Raw genomic sequence first — 21,885 nt, 5'->3', positions numbered from 1 at the left:
CACGCAGCACACATACACACACGGAAGGTAATGTCATCGGAACTGAGAAGTCGGGAGTGTCGTCTGATTTAATATTTAGAACTGATAAAAATAGTTCGTTAAATGCACAAATAATTGCCTGCCTTCCACGAAAACGGTTTGATTCAACATCCCCTTCCGCATCATGTTGCATTAGAATTCTAACAAATCTGGGGTATGTCTAAATCTTAATCCAGACATGGAAGTGAGGGTGTGTATGGCCGAGGTTATCTGGGATCGATGTTAGCTTCGATTTTTGTTCTCCACAAAGTGACAGTAACGTGTGAATCGAAAATCCCCTCCTCGTTTCCTCTCCTATCGATGCGTGAGTGTGAACAATGCAGTCATAGGTACGCGCGTGTGGGCAGAAATGGTGTAAATAAGAAAGACCAGATGGCAATAGATGGAAAGTGAGACTTGCATTGAGTTCGTGGAACGCCACCTGCCATTTGTGATTGCCTTCCTGTGGGCTCATTCCTACGTTCCCTCAGATCTATGCTGCCAAATATTCACATTTAGGTAGATCTACGTTTCCTCATATTCACGATTTCTGGGGTTTGTTCACCCAGGTTTATGTCCCCTGCTGACCTGAATTTTCCCCAAAGCACTCGGGTTACGTTAATAGGTCATTTTGTCACGTCTGTGCATTATGATGTGGTCAGGTGGTTTTTCCGACCACTGGCTGACCACTACGCGGTATACTTGCAACCATCAGCTGACATCCCAAAGGTTTTCAGATTATGAGTATGCGATATAAAGACTTTTTTGTTGTTGGCTTTTTACCCAGCTGGACTGTCCACTGCTCACGTAAACAGATGATGAAACAAATAAAGGCATTGGTAAGCATGAACCTGCGGGTGGCGGGGAGATAACAGACCCGTGGGAACGTTAAGCTCCCTCTTATGTCACGCTTCAAGTTCTTGATGCCAGTTTGTCGTTGCCTGCAAAGATTTAAGACCCAAGCATGGACATTCTACCTGGAAAACAGTTATGTAGGAAGAGCAGTTAAGACAGATAGAATAGAACTGAATAGAATAGAATATGTCTATTACCAAGTGTAATGGGGTCACAAGGAATATTAGGGGGAGGGGGAGGAACGGATAGTACATAACAAAATACGAACACAAACACAGATACAGTAGAAATTAGGATACATACAAGTGTATATCAATATAAAAACTTGTGCATACTCACACATGCACTACACACACACACACATGCATGCACACACATGCGCGCGCACATGATAGGTGCATGATGTGTTTGTGAGTGAGCGAAGTCATAGTTTTGTTTGTCTTTTAACATTTTTGTTTTTTGCCAATGAAAAAAAGTATTTCCCTAAGTCAACACCAACTCTGTGTGTAAAATGAGAGTAAAATTCCAAGCACTGAGCAAACTTTGCCATGCTAAGATCACTCTAGTAACCCAGCCCCATCCATACATTTGAGTCACTGGCTGGGCAGCAGTTTTCTCCATCTCCACTTGAGATAGTCTGGTTGGTAGTCTTTCAGAACAATGGCCCATGAGCAACATGTACCTCGACAAAAATTAAAATGTTAAACATGCACAAAACCGAACATGTTTTTTCTTTTCAATCTGTGCTCATTATATAGCACATTTCTTTAGATCCCCTTCACTGTCCATGTAGTATTTGGGCTGAGATGATCTGGAGGATCAGAGACGTTGAGCTGCCGTCTTCACGTTTACATCTTCTTGTTAAGATCGCCCGTTTCCAAGTGACTCCATACTCGAGAGTTGTGTCCCTTGGATATTAATATTCATGGCCGATCTAAGGGAGCTAAGTCGAACATCAAAAGATATTCCACAGTCCACACATACAGACAAGACAAGTAATGTAGTGTTTCCAATCTTTATTTCAAGCATCTCAAATTATCAAAAATAAAAACACAAAATCTCTCGCATTCAACCATTTATTAAAATCCGAGTTTTACTGTCAGAATGATCATCTTTTTTTTGTTCCCACAAAGAATTTTGATAGGAGAGGAAAAGATCAGGCTGTGTGTGTGTGTGTGTGTGTGTGTGAACAAAATATCCATGAACAGTTCAAAGGAAAACCAAGTCTCATTCCACCACAAACCACATAAATAAAATACTGGATGTGTGCATGACGGCTGTTAATCTATTTCATTTCCAAGTAAAGCAGGTTAATGACAAGAGTTTAAGTTACAACATAAATCTAAAACCATTTTTCTTCTCCTAGCAATAACGTGAAACTGAGGAGAGAAAATAAATAAATAAATAAAAGTTAATTTTGACATACAATGCTGAATGAAGCAAACTGAATCCACCAATGCAATACTTGCAAAAATAATTTCCTTTCTCACTGAAGTCTCTGCAGCTCTGACAGCATCCAGATTTCAAATACATGGCCATAAAAATCTATTTCAATCAATACATAGATTCACCCCTATTGTCTTGGTAAACAATTAGGTCATCTCACTTTAATCCCAGTCATGATAAGATTATGGTTAGCACTTCAACTTTGAATTTGTTTGGGAAAATAAATTTTACTGCAACAGTCCTCAGAATGTATCCCAACAAATGTGAAATTACTGAAATGCTATCTTATTTCTCATCATTCAAAATGTACAACGTAGTCCCCTGAGAAAACCTGACTGGAAATAAATCTGTGCCGAAAAGAAACCAAATGACACAACTCTACTTGCTGTCCATCTACCAATGACGCCAATCCACTTGGGGAACAAAACGTTTTTCTTTAAATACAAAGAGAAAGCTATTCATTAACAGGTACTGTTTGTGATCTGTGACTGTGTGTAATGTGATTATGTTGCAACATCTGAATATAAGTCATGTATTTTTCCATGTTTTGAGGCAATGTGATCTGAAAAGAACAAACAGTTTATTTCCACTTCACAACCTGCATCAAGGAAGACTTCCTGACTGCTGTAAAACTGTGCTTATAGTTTGAGTAACCAACACAAGAATAAAAAGGTTCAAAGGGCAAGCTGGACTCAAAATCATAATACATTTCTTGACTGTTAAAGGGCTTCTGCTTCTGTTAAAAATCTTGGGGGAGCTCCCATTCAGGATTTTCACTCTTTTTAAGTCTGTTCTTGAACTGTACAGAATGTCCCAGGGACCCACTTCCTGAAAATGCACAATGTCCTTTCCATTTGCAAATCGTCAGGGACGGACGCCTATTTCAGCAGCATCATGCGCCCCATTAGATCAGCAGTGAATATAATGCACAGCACAACAAGCACCCCCAAAGGGAGCACCAAGAAAAAGAACCAAAAAACTAACAAAATGACAGCTGCCACTGTTCAAGAAACAGTCATACTTCAGGAGTCTTTGAACAGTGAAAGTGGAAGATAAGCAGAATAAGCTGCTGGGAGACGCAGACTGCTGACATCATCTAGTGGAGCACAACCCACTGGCAAAATCAAAAAAGGTGTGGCTCCTGAAACTCAGGATAAAGACATCTTTGAAGGTGGTGCGAGACCACCGAGTGATTCTGAGTAAACTCTACTAATGTACTATATATAGAGACATAGATATATGTATGTATATTCCAGAATCAGAGTACCTTTACCAATAAATCCTTGGATTTCTACTTGGGAATGAAATAAGAGGGGAGGATGGGGGAAGGAACTAAAAAAAAGATTTACAGCTGTATTCAAATGTTTGTTATCTTGAATGTCTTAAAAGTTTAAATTTAAAACATCAGAATGAACCAAAGCAACAACAACAACACACAAGAAAAAAGAAAAAAAAAGAAAGAAAAAGAAACTGGGGTTATTTGGAGGAAGGCTGAAAATTTAACTTTTTCTTTTTTTAAGTTGAACACATCATTCATTGGTAGACACACACCTGACAAATTAGAACACTGTGGAACAGACACACTGGCAAACACACACACTGTCAACATCCAAGCAAACTGTTGTGATCCCAATCTTAACATCAACCACACACACACACACACACAATTGCATTGTTAATCGAGCGCATCTCTTTCTCACATAAAAACACTGACAATGTATCTCAATGAGAAAAATGACTCATACACAAACCAGCTAACTGTCTCTGCAACATTCATGCATGCAACACACACACCTGCAACAAAATGAGATTGAAAATCTGACCCTGACCCATCACCATCGGCGCTATGGCGCCAGGAGTGGTGAGCGTTAAAGCCAACAAACAGTCACTAGAATGGAACTCCCAACACACACAGTATCCTGTCGGTGGGATGGAAGTCAATGCCGCTGACACTGGCGCGATAGCAGGCGCCCAGAGTGTAGCTTCTCCCCTCTTGCTGTCGGTCCGTTCCCCCCCCCCCCCCACCCCACTCTTCCCCCTGTGGACGGATTGCAGGACCGAACCCAAACTAGCGCATCTTAAACGCCAGCGTGGTGTTGACTTCCGACAGCTCGCCGCAGTAGTCAATGTCGATACTGAAATCCAGATCCCTCTGCAAACAGTCAAGTTATACATTTTACTGACAATAAGGTTCTATCATGGGCAGAGCAGGAGTGACAGTTTGAAACAAGGAACCAATTCACTTAGTGCTTATCTTAATACTGAAACAATTCAAAATGAAGGGAGAACAAAATGCCAAAACAAAAATTTGTATCAAAGGGAAATACTTCCAACAAGCACATAAACTGAAGGGCATACACTCCATTTTCCTCGTCATGTTACTGAACAGTGGCCTTCAAGACAGAGAGACAGCACACAGTACTACTGAAGAAGGATGTAGGGCTTTGTCCATTGTTGCCTCTCACACACACAAACTGTTCACTATTCTGTGCCAGTTCATACTAATAGATGCCCCACCCCCACCCCCCTATTTTGTTTAACATAAAGATACTGTACAGTTGTTTGCAGCCTGTTTCTTTTTGCTCTGGTGTGCATACAGAATGGGTCGATATGTACCTCTCACTCATCATAGCCCCTCAATTGTCATAAGAGATTCCATGTGCCTGTGTGTATGCCTGCCTGCTCCTGTGTGTGCCTGCCCATGCATTTCTGTGCAGCACATGGGGATGTGGGGGTGGAAGGGGAGTGGCCACTCACCACGTTAGACTTGTTGGGCTTCATGGTGAACACCCCATCCATCACCTCCCCCTTCTTGATGGTCAGGTCGTGGTCACCCAGGTAGAACACAGTCTGTTTCCAGTGAGTGTACGGGGCCTCTGGGGCTGAAACAACGCACACATCACACATCATCACCCAACCACTTTCTCTTTGGACATTACTCAGGCTTCCAAGGAACTTTATGCTATTGTATACAAGCACCTTGTAAGGACTTTCAAGAACCATTTCCTATCTTGCAAACTGCACATTATCCATAATTAATGCTTATGTTTTTTACCTTTGATCAGCCAGTCCTAATATTATTCCTCTTTCAGCCAACGATCCTGAAATGCACAGTTCCCTGATATTTTAAATGACTTGAGCCGACCTGAACAAACACCAATAATGGCAGATGCAGATACACACACTTTCACAACAGTTTCAGTAGCTCAAGGAGTCGTCACTGCGTTCGGACAAATCCATATACACTACACCACATCTGCCAGGCAGATGCCTGACCAGCGGCGTAGCCCAACGCGCTTAGGCCTTGAGGGGGGAAAAAAAGGGTGAATAAATAATAGATAAGCGTACATAAATAAGTAAATAAATAAATAGATAAATAAATAAATAATAATTAAGTAATGGTGGTGGTATCAACAAATTCAGCGAACTTGCAGACGTGAACGTTGACGGTGTTGTTGTGAACAAACCACATCATCTTGTTCTTTCCGACGATGATACATGGGTACCTTATCCGGTGGATAACTGGGATTTAGATTTTGAAATAAAACAACCCTATGTTAGTATTGGAAGAAATCACGCTCTACAAAAAATACAAAATAGTGGTAAACTGTTGGCTTCCTATCATACGCGTAAAGATCTAATCGTCGTTAACAGCGACGACTTTGGATATGTTATTGGTATGAGAGGTAAAAAGACTGGCACACTGCGGTTAATTAAAGAGTTTGATTTTGAGCCGCCTATTCAGGGGTCAACTGTCGTTTTAGATATACTCCTTAGTGGGGTGCCAGATGATTTTGTAGAAGTTTTAAAAGGGTTGCAGATAAAATGGCCTGGAAATCTTAAAAATAAACTCTTGAGAATTACCATCAAAATTCCAGTGGTTGACCCATCTGATCAACCCGATCCCTCTATAGAATTCTCGCTTGAAGGTGTCATCAAACGTCCATCGTTAGATAAAATATCTCTCGACTTTATTCACATCGGACCTCTTCAGCTTAAAAGACTGCGCTACTCTCCTCATCCTGTTACCATCATTTAAAAAAATGATTACTATAGAATAATGGAGTTTCGCCTACGAGAGATATCGAATATAAAAAACAACCTCGAAAAAGACCGTGATGAAAGAACTTTATTTTATAAAAAATATAAACGCGGTGTAAATATCGCTACAGCCGCGGATACAACGCTGACGACTCTTAGTATCGCCCTTGGGGCATCGGGTGTTGGATTACTGTTGAGTGTCGCCGCTGCTCCCGTAGCTATTGGAATAGAAGTGGGAGCTGGTCTCCTTGGTGTGGTTGGTTTAACTTGTAAATTTATTCATAAAAAATTAATGTCACAAGCTATGAAGCACAACGAGATTCGCGTGTTGGCCGAGTCAAAACTGAACACTATAAATGATCTTATTTCAAAAGCATTAGAAGATGATAAAATAAGCGATGAAGAATTTAGTCTCATTCTGGCTGAAGTTGAAAAATTCAATGCAATGAAAACAGACATAAAATCGAAACACAAAACTCAGTTGTTAAAGAAAAATCTATTTGATATTCAAGATGGTAAACCATCCAAAAAAAGCAAACTATGTGAACGGTTGATCCAACCTCCTCTCTTTAAGGACCATTTGGCTCTCCATACACATATTTAAGCCGGTTTTTCGTTTTTATGCTTGAGGGCGGTATTGCGCGGTTTTGGGCTGGGGTCGGTTGTATATAGAACCCCCATGACCGTTTCGCTCCCCCTCCATACACATATCCAACCATTTTTTTTATCTTGTGATTTGGCTCTCCATACACATATAACTTGTTTTAACTATATATATTTTTTTATGCTTGAGGGTCATATTACTCCAACATACACAGGTTTTGGCTAAATTTTTTTATGCTTGAGGGCCTTAACACAAGCTAATACGCCCAAAAAAGTTGTATATAGAACCCCCATCTCTTATACTACTTAATTATAATATGAAAAAAGGTAGTAATAATAATAATAATAAATAAGACAACAATGATGATAAATAAGCAAATAAATGTAAAACATGAAGACACACATTCACACATACACCCACACATGCATAACAGATATGCACCAAACATGCAGTTTCACAGATATGAAAGCACAGTTAAATACACATAAACGTACATGAGCCCCAACACACACACATTACCCTGCACCTCCTCTACCCCCCTCAGGAACTTCTTTTGCTAAACATGAAAGTTACATTTCTGGTGCATGTCTTTGCTGCAGATAGTAAAAAAGGGAAATTAATCTGTAATTAATGCTAGGGGGGTTATTCTGCTTTAAACTGATCTTTATCACCTTAAACACTACATTTTGAAATTATACTCAATACATAAAAAGCTTGTGTGTTTTACTCTCAGTGTACAGCGCTTTCACTATGTTCATTCGCCCAAGTGGTCTTTTTCAGAAAATAAAATCAATACTACGAGTGGACTTTATAGATCTATTGGCTGAGCTCTGAAGGTCATGGGCAAAAATCAATTGCATACACATATTTATACATGTTCAAAGCGCGTGCTCATATTCCACACGAACGTGAAGGACGCCATTTTGTTTCAAGTTGTTGACCTGCCTGTTGAATCCTATATTCAATCGACAATACACGGTAACTTGTGATGGAAAGTTGGAGAAGGAGACCGTTAAATATTTATTCAAAGAAAGATTTGTGAACGCCTCATCACTTACTGCAAAATCAGTCGGGATTCACAGTTAAAAATAATAGACCATGAGAGTTAATACCCTTGATGAAACGTAAAAATTTCCAGTCTGGACTTTTCTCAAAATGAAGTCCTTTTCACTTCATACGTTTTGAAGTACTTGTACTTGGCTCTGCATGTTATTAGTTTAACAAAATACTCAATCTTCATATCAACTTTAAAACTATAAAACTAGAACGAACATTAAAGAGAAATTAAATCGACCATGTCATATGATTCCCGGCGGGTGTAACTAAACTTGTACATCTATCTAGATCCAGAGAAAACGGCTAAATGTTGCAGTGTGATTGCGGCGATAGCCACGTCTCCTTTACCGCGGACTTAAAAAGAATTTTTAATTGTCCTTAAAGATTTTCTGAATGCCCAAGATACACCAGAATAACATAATTTAAACAGCGTTCTCACTGCAAATACCGCAATTGATTTATCGCCCTTTAAAAAAGCATGTTTAAATGTTAAATTTTTTAACGTCAGTTAAGGAACCACGATAGTGTATTGGGTACGACAGTTTCTTCTCACCTGAACACGCGGGGTTCGAATCTGCCATAAACTTGAAGCTTTATAGATACAAATACAGAACACATTCTAACAATTAGATTTTTTTTGATTTTTTTAAATTTTTTAAAAAGTGTATCACAAGTGAGTCTTGAAGGCCTTGCCTCTCTTGTCTTTCATAAACTTTCAACTTTCCAATGCCGACACTTATGGTCTGTATCATCATAAAACATCACTCTGTACACACAGTTCCAGGGTACCTACAGATGTGACTAACAAAGTTTTCCACACCATACTGAACATTTTCCATGCCAAACTGAATAATAATAATAATAATAAAATGTTCTGCTATAGCACTGACACAACAGATGAGGGGATATCCCAGTATCAATGTTCAAATTTCATCTTTAAAAAAAAATAATAAATATGCATTAATGAGCTCACTGTTGAATGGTACGAATGTTTTTGTTTTTTTCTTTTTTGAATCAAAATCCGAACACTTTTGCAGACATACAGGGTAAAACATTTATCTGAGTCTTGAAGCCCCTGGAAGTGGTTCATTTCATGCCAGCCAAGCTCAACCCATCCAACAATCCCTTACCTGTGGAGAAGCCGGTCAGCTTGTGACACTTGGTGAACTCGATGTTGAAGAAGGTGACCAGGGCATGCAGGTAGTCATTGCGTCGCATGGACAGGTGGAAGGGGGCCGAGAAGGACAGGTCATCCTCCTTGATCGTGTACATGTCCACCTCCTGTCAAGGCAACACACGTCACGAACTCTGTATTGATTCACTGATATGGACACTTCTATATCGCCTATCCGCGGTCAGAGACCCAGTTCTAAGCCCTTTACAAACACAGGCTCATTTGCACAACAGGCTGCCTACCTGGGTAGAGTCGCCACTGGGCATTTCCTGTGTCATTCAATCAGATTTCAGGCATGCACACATACACACTCAGACAGACATGTAACATTTTATGTGTATGAGCATTTTGTTTATTCATGTATGGCCTCCCCATTCAAAAAACAACTTTTACTGACACGTTCACCTCCTGCCAAGGGCAACACATGTCACTGTCTGGCCACCCCATTAAACAACACAACTTTTACTGACATGTTCACCTCCTGCCAAGGGCAACACATGTCACAAACTCTTTCTGGCCACCCCATTAAACAACACAACTTTTACTGACATGTTCACCTCCTGCCAAGGGCAACACATGTCACAAACTCTTTCTGGCCACCCCATTAAACAACACAACTTTTACTGACATGTTCACCTCCTGCCAAGGGCAACACATGTCACAAACTCTTTCTGGCCACCCCATTAAATAACACAACTTTTACTGACATGTTCACCTCCTGCCAAGGGCAACACATGTCACAAACTCTTTCTGGCCACCCCATTAAACAACACAACTTTTACTGACACGTTCACCTCCTGCCAAGGGCAACACATGTCACAAACTCTTTCTGGCCACCCCATTAAATAACACAACTTTTACTGACATGTTCACCTCCTGCCAAGGGCAACACATGTCACAAACTCTTTCTGGCCACCCCATTAAACAACACAACTTTTACTGACATGTTCACCTCCTGCCAAGGGCAACACATGTCACAAACTCTTTCTGGCCACCCCATTACACAACACAACTTTTACTGACATGTTCACCTCCTGCCAAGGGCAACACATGTCACAAACTCTTTCTGGCCACCCCATTAAACAACACAACTTTTACTGACATGTTCACCTCCTGCCAAGGGCAACATATGTCACAAATTCTTTCTGGCCACCCCATTAAACAACACAACTTTTACTGACATGTTCACCTCCTGCCAAGGGCAACACGTCACAAATTCTGTCTGGCCAAACCATTATAAAAATAATTGTACTGAAAAAACAAAAAAAAAACCCCACTCAAATGATTGATCAAAATAACGCGGAGACTGAGACGAAGCTCCACCAACTTCATGAATGATGAGTTCTTCCACCAATACTGTACGGATGAGATTGAGGTTTCTGTTTCAGTCTGAAACTGCTAACTTGCCTGTACAACTGTATATAAAACTTCATGAAATGTGTCACTTTCCAAATCTTACCCTAACCTGATCTCAGACAATAATCTGAAGAATCCAATACCAGAGAGCAGCAAAGGTATCTCTAGTCTCTCAAATCACAGCCAATTTTAAGTTATGTACTGCAGAATTTGGAAAGACAGCCTTCCACTTCAATATGGAAGAGGTATATGGACAATACCTTAAAGAAATACTAAATATTGAACACTCCACAGACTTAAATCCCAATACAGTTATAAACTGATGACCAGTCAAAACACTGAAACACAGGACATTTAGTTATATGCTGTGTTTGCAATCAAAGCATTATGCAACCTTGTGCATTCTATTTCCAATACTTACAGAAATATTATGTGCCAATAAGAAATCAAAGTACAGGGTATAGTTAAGAAATAAAATGTATACACATCTGACCAAGAAAACCTTTTCAGCTGAAAAAAGACAACTGTCTGAACAAATTACAGTAACAAAGCTTTCTGATTTCAAAGCATAAAAAACTCATGTAGATTAACTTTGTTTACACAAAATAAAAGGTATACACATTTGACCAAGGAAACCCTTTCAGCTGAAAAAAAGACAACTGTCTGAACAAATTACAGTAACAAAGCTTTCTGATTTCAAAGCATAAAAAACTCACGCAGATTAACTTTATTTACACAAACCCACCAACAAAAAAACCAGACCTATCAAATGACAACTATGGTAACTATGACAATGACCCCACACATGCCTGGAAGAGGGCAGAAAACTGACCTTGATGAGGCAGGAATTGGTGACCACCTGTTTGGGATCCACCACATCAACCAGGGGCTCGCACACTGCCACCTTGCCGATCACGCTCATGTCGAACCCGTACACACTGTTCCACCCTGAATAACACACACACCACACTGCCCATCACCCTCATGTCAAACCTGTATACACTGTTCTACCCTGAATAACACACACACCACATTGCCCATCACACTCATGTCAAACCTGTATACACTGTTCTACCCTGAATAACACACACACCACATTGCCCATCACACTCATGTCAAACCTGTATACACTGTTCTACCCTGAATAACACACACACCACATTGCCCATCACACTCATGTCCAACCTGTATACACTGTTCTACCCTGAATAACACACACACCACATTGCCCATCACACTCATGTCCAACCTGTATACACTGTTCTACCCTGAATAACACACACACCACATTGCCCATCACACTCATGTCCAACCTGTATACACTGTTCCACCCTGAATAACACACACACCACATTGCCCATCACACTCATGTCCAACCTGTATACACTGTTCTACCCTGAATAACACACACACCACATTGCCCATCACACTCATGTCCAACCTGTATACACTGTTCTACCCTGAATAACACACACACCACATTGCCCATCACACTCATGTCCAACCTGTATACACTGTTCTACCCTGAATAACACACACACCACATTGCCCATCACACTCATGTCTGTACACACTGTTCCACCCTGAATAACACACACACCACATTGCCCATCACACTCATGTCCAACCTGTATACACTGTTCCACCCTGAATAACACACACACCACATTGCCCATCACACTCATGTCCAACCTGTATACACTGTTCCACCCTGAATAACACACACACCACATTGCCCATCACACTCATGTCTGTACACACTGTTCCACCCTGAATAACACACACACCACATTGCCCATCACACTCATGTCTGTACACACTGTTCCACCCTGAATAACACACACACCACATTGCCCATCACACTCATGTCTGTACACACTGTTCCACCCTGAATAACACACACACCACACTGCCCATCACACTCATGTCTGTACACACTGTTCTACCCTGAATAACACACACACCACATTGCCCATCTCACTCATGTCCAACCTGTATACACTGTTCCACCCTGAATAACACACACACCACATTGCCCATCACACTCATGTCTGTACACACTGTTCCACCCTGAATAACACACACACCACACTGCCCATCACACTCATGTCTGTATACACTGTTCCACCCTGAATAACACACACCACATTGCCCATCACACTCATGTCCAACCTGTATACTCTGTTCCACCTTGTTCACCAGTAATACCATCCATTATAATATCGTAAAAATGTGAAAATCATGTTGTACATGAAGACTTGTTCAGATGCCGTCAATATCCCTTGCCAAAACCATACAACCTGTTCCACCATATTCACAGAATCATACGGCACAATCAGTTCCACACACACACAAAATTGAAAACAGCAGGGCTGTATACAGATTGAGTGGAAGGCCAGATATACTTTATCTAAACCAAGAAAACACACACAAAAAACTTGCACTCACAATTGATCTTTTCATCCTTGTACTGTCGGTCTTCAATGGCTGTGAGATACAATGTGGCTCTGTCTGGGAAAATCAACCCTGTTTCTGGTCTCTGAAAACATAACAAAATCAAGGTGAAGACACTGAGGTTTTCTGGTTTGTTCTGGTGACATACAACATTCATTCATGTACAGTGAGGTTATTTGTTCTGGTGACATACAACATTCATTCATGTACACTGAGGTTATTTGTTTGTTCTGGTGACATACAACATTCATTCATGTACAGTGAGGTTATTTGTTTGTTCTGGTGACATACAACATTCATTCATGTACAGTGAGGTTATTTGTTTGTTCTGGTGACATACAACATTCATTCATGTACAGTGAGGTTATTTGTTCTGGTGACATACAACATTCATTCATGTACAGTGAGGTTATTTGTTTGTTCTGGTGACATACAACATTCATTCATGTACAGTGAGGTTATTTGTTTGTTCTGGTGACATACAACATTCATTCATGTACAGTGAGGTTATTTGTTCTGGTGACATACAACATTCATTCATGTACAGTGAGGTTATTTGTTCTGGTGACATACAACATTCATTCATGTACAGTGAGGTTATTTGTTTGTTCTGGTGACATACAACATTCATTCATGTACACTGAGGTTATTTGTTTGTTCTGGTGACATACAACATTCATTCATGTACAGTGAGGTTATTTGTTCTGGTGACATACAACATTCATTCATGTACACTGAGGTTATTTGTTTGTTCTGGTGACATACAACATTCATTCATGTACAGTGAGGTTATTTGTTCTGGTGACATACAACATTCATTCATGTACACTGAGGATATTTGTTTGTTCTGGTGACATACAACATTCATTCATGTACAGTGAGGTTATTTGTTCTGGTGACATACAACATTCATTCATGTACAGTGAGGTTATTTGTTTGTTCTGGTGACATACAACATTCATTCATGTACAGTGAGGTTATTTGTTCTGGTGACATACAACATTCATTCATGTACAGTGAGGTTATTTGTTCTGGTGACATACAACATTCATTCATGTACAGTGAGGTTATTTGTTTGTTCTGGTGACATACAAATTTCATTCATGTACAGTGAGGTTATTTGTTTGTTCTGGTGACATACATTCATTCATGTACAGTGAGGTTATTTGTTTGTTCTGGTGACATACATTCATTCATTCATGTACAGTGAGGTTATTTGTTTGTTCTGGTAACATACAAATTTCATTCATGTACAGTGAGGTTATTTGTTCTGGTGACATACAACATTCATTCATGTACACTGAGGTTATTTGTTTGTTCTGGTGACATACAACATTCATTCATGTACAGTGAGGTTATTTGTTTGTTCACGTGACATACATTCATTCATTCATGTACACTGAGGTTTTCTTGTTTGTTCTGGTGACATACAACATTCATTCATGTACACTGAGGTTATTTGTTTGTTCTGGTGACATACAACATTCATTCATGTACACTGAGGTTATTTGTTTGTTCTGGTGACATACAACATTCATTCATGTACAGTGAGGTTATTTGTTTGTTCTGGTGACATACAACATTCATTCATGTACAGTGAGGTTATTTGTTTGTTCTGGTGACATACAACATTCATTCATGTACAGTGAGGTTATTTGTTTGTTCTGGTGACATACAACATTCATTCATGTACAGTGAGGTTATTTGTTCTGGTGACATACAACATTCATTCATGTACAGTGAGGTTATTTGTTTGTTCTGGTGACATACAACATTCATTCATGTACACTGAGGTTATTTGTTTGTTCTGGTGACATACATTCATTCATGTACAATGACATTTTCTTGTTTGTTCTGGTGAAGGCAGCATTCATTTATGTAAATGGAGGGCACCTTCTTTGCAATGCTTTTTGTCAATCACCTTTCCGATGCCTTGATTTCTTTTTTAAATCCAAACATGACAATGTTTATAACAACCCAAATATCTTTTCTTTTTCATCGCAAAAGACAGACTTGAAAATAGGATATTCCATAAAAAAAAATACTGTTTGTATCCAAATGTTATTCATGAGAAAAACAGTGCATTTGAAGTTTTCATATTCAGAAAGTTAATTCTTTTTTTGGGGTGGTGGTGGTGTGTGCTCTCAAGTGATACTGAGGTCTTCATTGCTTTTTAAAACAATATTCTATATTAAGCGGTGAGATATTACAAATATCTCAAGAATGTCACATCTTGTGTTAATGACTGAGGTTTACTGTTCCTGAACAAAAAACACACTAACAAACTGAAAACAAGTTTTGCTTACACACACACACACAAGGTGAAAAGCACTGTATCTCTGGAGTCTTACACACACACACACCTCTCCACACAGGCAAACTCTGCATGTGCTGCTGCACTTTTATATCTATATTATTTTCATGCAACAGATGAGGTGCAGCATATTTGGATCTGTTTGCATGCCCCTACACCTTGAAACTGAAACAGAAAGACCAACTCACCAGCCACTTGTCACGAGCATAGAGGACAGTTTTGAGCATGGACTCGTAGAAAAGGCAGTACCCCATCCACTCGCTGATGATTATGTCCACCTTCTCAATACCGTCTGGCAGGGTCACCTCCTCCACCTTGCCCCGGATCAGTGTGATCACTGCAAAATCATCACCCACTCACTCAGCCTCTACATCAATGTGGTTACCTACTTCCTTTTTTCCTATTCAACCCTGGGGAGTTTACAGCCTTAACAGGCTTCAATGTGACCCCAGAGCAAAGCTTGGGTGCAGAGCTCCAGGAGTTTATGACAGTACAATTTTCCACAGCGCTTTCAAAACCCCAAAATCACAGCACAATAACACTTCAAACTCAAAGCAGTTTTGGTTTTCTTAGCACACACACACACACACTGCTACAAGCATGCATGGAAGAAAGAGACAGAATACAGACATGGAATGGAGTACCTTCACTATTTGCTTGAAATGTGTGTTTTTTTTAGACTTAATTTTCAGGATGCCAGTGAAGAACTGTGACTAACTGTAAAGGGCAGCAAATTAAAGGTTTTTGCAGCTGAAGAACTGAGAGCTCTCCCATCTTGTTTCAATCACTGGCCTATCACGTGTCTCATTTACACTGTATTTTGGCATATATCTTTATTTTGATCATTCAATGATAATACTACCATCAATAATTTGTCTCATTCTGTTTTGGGCTCAGCTAATATCTTTACACAGGTAAGCTCTCAAGGGTCTGACCAACTGGTCCGGAATCTGTTTTTACTTCTTTTGGGTGTGGGTAATCAGATGAAAGTATACCACAATCAAACAAAAACTAACAAAAATCTATCCACATTTACGATACAGATTTGTGCTCACCATCATCCAGACCATTGGCCTTGACGATTTTCTGGCTGTAGTCGATAATACTGGAGCACTCAATCTGAAAACACACACATTGTCAATCACTTCCACTGAACCACCCAGCAATCACAATTACAACACACACATCAACCCATCCATCAAAATGACAATACACATATCAGCCCATCTGCCACAATAACAACTTACAAATCAGCACATCTATCACAGTTACCCATGTACCACAGCTACATATCTACTCAGCACAGACTGCATAATTACACTCACTGAAACAGCCACCAAAACAAATGGACATGTTCATCTTTTCTTGCACACACACACAATTACAACGACAACCATTTATAATTAACAGCTCTCAATGAACAGCATCAATTATTTTGTTCTCCATGGAGAAAACTACTTTCTCGCTTAACAGTTCTGAACTTAAAATTGGAAACAGATATCTGCCAACTCATGACTGCGAAAATGGGAATAATAGATCATTAACAACTGTAAAAAGCAATAATGGAAGTAAAAGATCACAAACAACTGCTTTAATGTGAACAATAGCTCAAAAACTGCTCTCTCTCCAATCATGGCCCCACCTGAGAATTAATATGTGTAGTAGACGTATTAGCAAACCACTCAAGAACTGTTACAATCAATCATTATCTTTAGTCTATATTTTGCTTCTGCCCCTCCATCCCCCTCCCAGCACAGTAAAGAGCAGAGGGACTCACCCCGATGACCCTGGCAGCACCAGCCTTGGCAGCAAACATACAGAGGATGCCGGTACCACTGCCCACGTCCAGCACCGTCTTCCCCTTGAACAGGTGCTTGTTGTAGTACATCGAGTTACGGTACGTCCTCGTGCGCACCTCATCCTTCAGCATTTCCTGTAACACGTATGTATACAATATACAGGTGTGTTACGTGTGCATGCATGTGACTGAAGCCCAACTGAGTGACACAGGGAAACCAATGATCAGTGCCTAAATGCAGCTCTGAGTGACACAGGGAAACCAATGATCAGTGCCTAAATGCAGCTCTAAGTGACACAGGGAAACCAATGATCAGTGCCTAAATGCAGCTCTCTGAGTGACACAGGGAAACCAATGATCAGTGCCTAAATGCAGCTCTAAGTGACACAGGGAAACCAATCATCAGTGCCTAAATGCAGCTCTGAGTGACACAGGGAAACCAATGATCAGTGCCTAAATGCAGCTCTCTAAGTGACACAGGGAAACCAATGATCAGTGCCTAAATGCAGCTCTCTAAGTGACACAGGGAAACCAATGATCAGTGCCTAAATGCAGCTCTGAGTGACACAGGGAAACCAATGATCAGTGCCTAAATGCAGCTCTGAGTGACACAGGGAAACCAATGATCAGTGCCTAAATGCAGCTCTCTCAGTGACACAGGGAAACCAATGATCAGTGCCTAAATGCAGCTCTCTCAGTGACACAGGGAAACCAATGATCAGTGCCTAAATGCAGCTCTCTAAGTGACACAGGGAAACCAATGATCAGTGCCTAAATGCAGCTCTCTAAGTGACACAGGGAAACCAATGATCAGTGCCTAAATGCAGCTGTCTGTGACACAGGGAAACCAATGATCAGTGCCTAAATGCAGCTCTCTAAGTGACACAGGGAAACCAATGATCAGTGCCTAAATGCAGCTCTGAGTGACACAGGGAAACCAATGATCAGTGCCTAAATGCAGCTCTCAGCCATCTCTGCCCAGGCAGGCAGCCTGCTGTGCAAATGACTCGTGTTTGTAAAGTGTATTCACTAGTTTCTGTCAGGTGTCTGATCCTTGCCAAAATAATCTTCCAAAAAGTGTTAAGAGAAAGTGCCTGAAGGGAAGACAAACAATAAAATAATAAATTGAGAACATTGCACAATAGATGGGAAAACATTTGAGTGAGACCCAAGCTTTGACTCACAACTGACAGACCTGGAGGAATCAGGTGACTGTGTGGCACCCAAATGACTCTTCACAGCATTCAGGGAGAAAGAGAGAAGATACTTACAAAGACAGGAATGCAGCAGAAGATTAATCTAGAATTTCCTAAAAATTCATAACTGGTTCAAGAAAAACCAATAAGATTTAGATTCAAATTCTCTCACACACAATGTCAACCATTATCATGAGAAATCAAGAATGATAATCTGCGGAGTTTTCTTTTATACTGTCAACGAGGGCTTCATGCACGGACCGGACTGACTTATGTTTGTGATACTGAAAAGTTCCAGGCAGTGTACTAATGCCACTTAACTCAAGTGTGCAACTGAAATGCGCATCTTAATACCAAAAAGTAAAACAAAGCAAATATAAATACATAAACAACAATAATAACAAAAAAAGTTGTCACAGAAATGCATGATATTTAAGGAAATATCCTCATCTATGGCTTCAGAATGTGATGGGACCACATGCTTTCACCACTGGTGTAATTACATCAAGTGGTGAGTGCTGGTTTTGCAGGACTGCCAGGCATGCATACATCTATCTTGTTATTCAGTGAATAAGCCTGACTGGCCCATGGCCTTGCTTTCTAGCCATTCACTGTCAGCTGCCAGGGGTCCTGTGGTCCTTGGCTTTCCCCTACAGTCACAAGCTGTGATCAATGTAGTTCCCATTTTCCACCCCTTGCCAAAGCAGTGCTGTGCTCAAGTGTCACACTATGCCAGCCGTTTTACAGGTAGCATTCTCAACAAAAAGCCAAAAACATTACTGACAGCATTGTTTATGGGGGCCCTGTGCTAAGAAAACATGGAATCAGAAAATTCAGTAAACACAGGAAAACTTGTAACGCCTATAAACAATACAAAATTACTTTATTAATCCTTCACGAGGGAAATACTGCCCGAACACCATCAAGAATCACAAGATAATGACAAGAACAATGCCTGCTTCAATTTCTAAAACTGGAAAACACAGGAAACATTTTTCCTGCAGGTGCAAGACCCTACCTCGTGAATACCAAAATGAGCATATGAGTCAAAGTAGTAGTCCTTGGATGTCATCTCATCGGCAGGGATCTGTCCGTTGGGCTTGGCATCTGCTGGGGCAGCAGGGGTGTTGGTGCCATCACCACTGGCGTTCAGGTTCTGGTTCATGCTTGGTGTAGTCTGTCAATACAACATTAAAAATCACAATGCAACATTCCATCACTCAGTGAATCAGTCATGGCAGAACCTGTGACGATGCTGTCACTTATATGCAGATGTTGTTTATCTGGGACACAGTAACTCAACATTATGCAGATGTTGTTTATCTGGGACACAGTAAGTGAGTAACTCAACAAACAAGCCACTTGCCCTAATCCCGTTTCCAGCCTGGTAGACTTAGCACAGGAAGGGCAGCGGAGGTACTCACTGAGACATTCAGTGTTTTACACATATTCATTGTCAGTGTACTATGTCTTCTTCATCACTGTCAGTCATGCAAAGTGAAACTCCCCAATCCCACTATTTTTTGTTTTTTGTTTTACCCGAACTGTTGACATGTCCCTTAATCTGTATACAACCATTCCTACAGCTGCTGTGCATGTGATTCTCAGACTGAATATACTGATTCAGTTGCATATATACAGCAAAATCAATCATTCCTCATTTCATGTCTCATGTGGTGTGCTACCTGCCATCACGTCTGGGAGCACAGATTAAGCCTGGGTTTGTGAACGTTGCTACTGTCTGAATCATAATAATAATATATTCTTAGGTCTAGCAGATAATATCTATGCTATTGGTGGGCAGGAAAAAATAAGTTTTTAATGTTCTTCACATGCTAACTACTAGTTTTATTCTTACTAAGACATCACAAGACAACTGGGAAAAATCTGTTTCCTAAAACTTTGTACAATTGTAGTCTATATATAGTATAAAATAAAAAAGTATACCGAGATTTACCCAGCACAATTCTATCAAGGCATCACTGTGGCCAGCCTGATACCATTGTTATAGAGTAATATTCATTATTAGGCTTTACACTTTCACATTATAACCAAGTTTTAAATTCAACTGAAGTAATGAAGTTCATCGACCATATATATCCACTTTTCTGCTCAACATAAACTTTCTTTGGAAATGGGATGTGGATATCCAGTGGCAACACAAGTAAAATGTTAATAAATTAATAACTGTATTAATAATATTAAGTTTCATGTATCATAATGAAAATCATTTTTGTGAATTCATATTGTGCAAAGATTGGTATCAGATCCCCCCACCCACACCCCACCCCCACCCAGATACTTGGGATGCATGCTCAGTTTTCACACGAGACCAATTCTTATCTCATGGCAAAGCAACAGGGTGAAGATATGACAGTCAGTCTTAATCTACCATGAAAATGACCAGAGCCCCTGTTCACAACTTTTCCCCAATCAATGGCAACTAAACAAGTAATAACCACTTTTTTTCCATCACACTAAAAAGTTGATTTAGCCACAGAATAATCTGAAAATACAATGAAATGATACATAGCGCTATCAACTTCGATGACTGTACAGTGCTGCAAGTGAGCTTGTGAGAAAACTAAAAAACAATTCAAATCAAATCACATTCAAATTCGTCTGAATAAGCACAGGAAAGGTGAGAAAAAGATCTGCGTTTCGGAGATTCACATATCCAGTTGAGCCATTCCAGCCACTGTAGCAGTCCCTGGGGAAAGACATGTGGGGAAAGGAAAGCAAATCAAAAATCAGTTCTGCAAGGGGAGTTGCCACAACCAACATGCCGGTTTGTTTGCTTCTTTCACTCACTGGGATCCTGTATTTTTCCCTTGGTGGTGGGAAAATGGCAATATCCAGTTTTTCCCCTCAAGACGGAATGAGCAGTGTTCACAACATGGTGTTGACGTTCACTCCGTCAGTCACAGAGCGAGTGGAGGGGAAAAAATGTGGATATTGCCGGGAAAAATCGGTAGACATCTACCCAAATTCATCTCAGGGAAATCAGATTTCCTGTCTGTTCTTTAAAGTCTGTTCAATCTTTACCTATCCACTAAGAATATTCAAAAGCAAAGCTGATGCGCAAAAACTATGTCTGACAATGAAAGTAGCGTTGACCAAGCCTATTGACCTGACCATCAGTATCTTTATGCCCGCAAATCTCATTCGCAAAATGTATGTGATATGATTAAACGTTCTCATACTTTAAAAGGCAACATCTCATCCAATAAACTGATTCTGTGAGTTAAAAAAGAAACGATCGAACTGAATGAATGATCAAACAAGAGCGATGACCGGCTGATCTGGCGCGCATAAAACCACGTGAGTCTCTCAGGTGAACAAAGAAAGTCAACGAAGATAAGGTTTCTGTCCATCAAACGTACTGTAATTCATCACTGCTGTTATTGTCGACACTGTCAAATAGTGGCAGCATGTTTGAAAAATTCATACATCTGAAATTTATTTCAATTCAAGCGAAATAATACGATCAAGCTTTGAGTCTCACCTCCATGTTCTCTGCCATTTGGTGTCCAACCGGGAAATGACTGTTTCGCAATGACTTCGCGTGCCCGA

At 40.2% G+C, this 21,885-nt stretch overlaps 1 protein-coding gene across 1 annotated transcript; it reads right to left on the bottom strand.

The window, feature by feature from the left end:
* Window positions 1–1,874: 1,874 nt before the first annotated feature.
* Window positions 1,875–21,872, bottom strand: LOC143301142 (protein arginine N-methyltransferase 1-like). Its single transcript, XM_076615212.1, has 10 exons — window positions 21,818–21,872; window positions 19,331–19,489; window positions 17,096–17,251; window positions 16,374–16,437; window positions 15,507–15,655; window positions 12,999–13,089; window positions 11,383–11,498; window positions 9,151–9,301; window positions 5,077–5,201; window positions 1,875–4,471 (listed from the first exon to the last, which is right to left on the bottom strand). The coding sequence occupies exons 1-10, from the start codon at window positions 21,833–21,835 to the stop codon at window positions 4,388–4,390; spliced, it is 1,113 nt and encodes a 370-aa protein (XP_076471327.1). The 5' UTR covers window positions 21,836–21,872; the 3' UTR covers window positions 1,875–4,387.
* Between the last annotated feature and the right edge of the window lie 13 nt (window positions 21,873–21,885).

Source organism: Babylonia areolata, chromosome 27, assembly GCF_041734735.1.
Source record: "Babylonia areolata isolate BAREFJ2019XMU chromosome 27, ASM4173473v1, whole genome shotgun sequence".
In the NCBI taxonomy this organism is placed as follows: Eukaryota; Metazoa; Mollusca; class Gastropoda; order Neogastropoda; family Buccinidae; genus Babylonia; species Babylonia areolata.
The sequence above is the reverse complement of the archived record's forward strand: the minus strand, read 5'-3'. Positions and strand labels throughout refer to the sequence as shown.

Bases quoted from the DNA above. Each gene is read 5' to 3' on its own strand.
- LOC143301142 (XM_076615212.1), bottom strand. The intron at 16,438-17,095 runs GTGAGTCCCTCT...GTGTGTTTTCAG, and splicing joins GTGCTGCCAGGGTCATCGGG to ATTGAGTGCTCCAGTATTAT. The intron at 9,302-11,382 runs GTCAGTTTTCTG...TTGCCTTGACAG, and splicing joins CCAATTCCTGCCTCATCAAG to GAGGTGGACATGTACACGAT.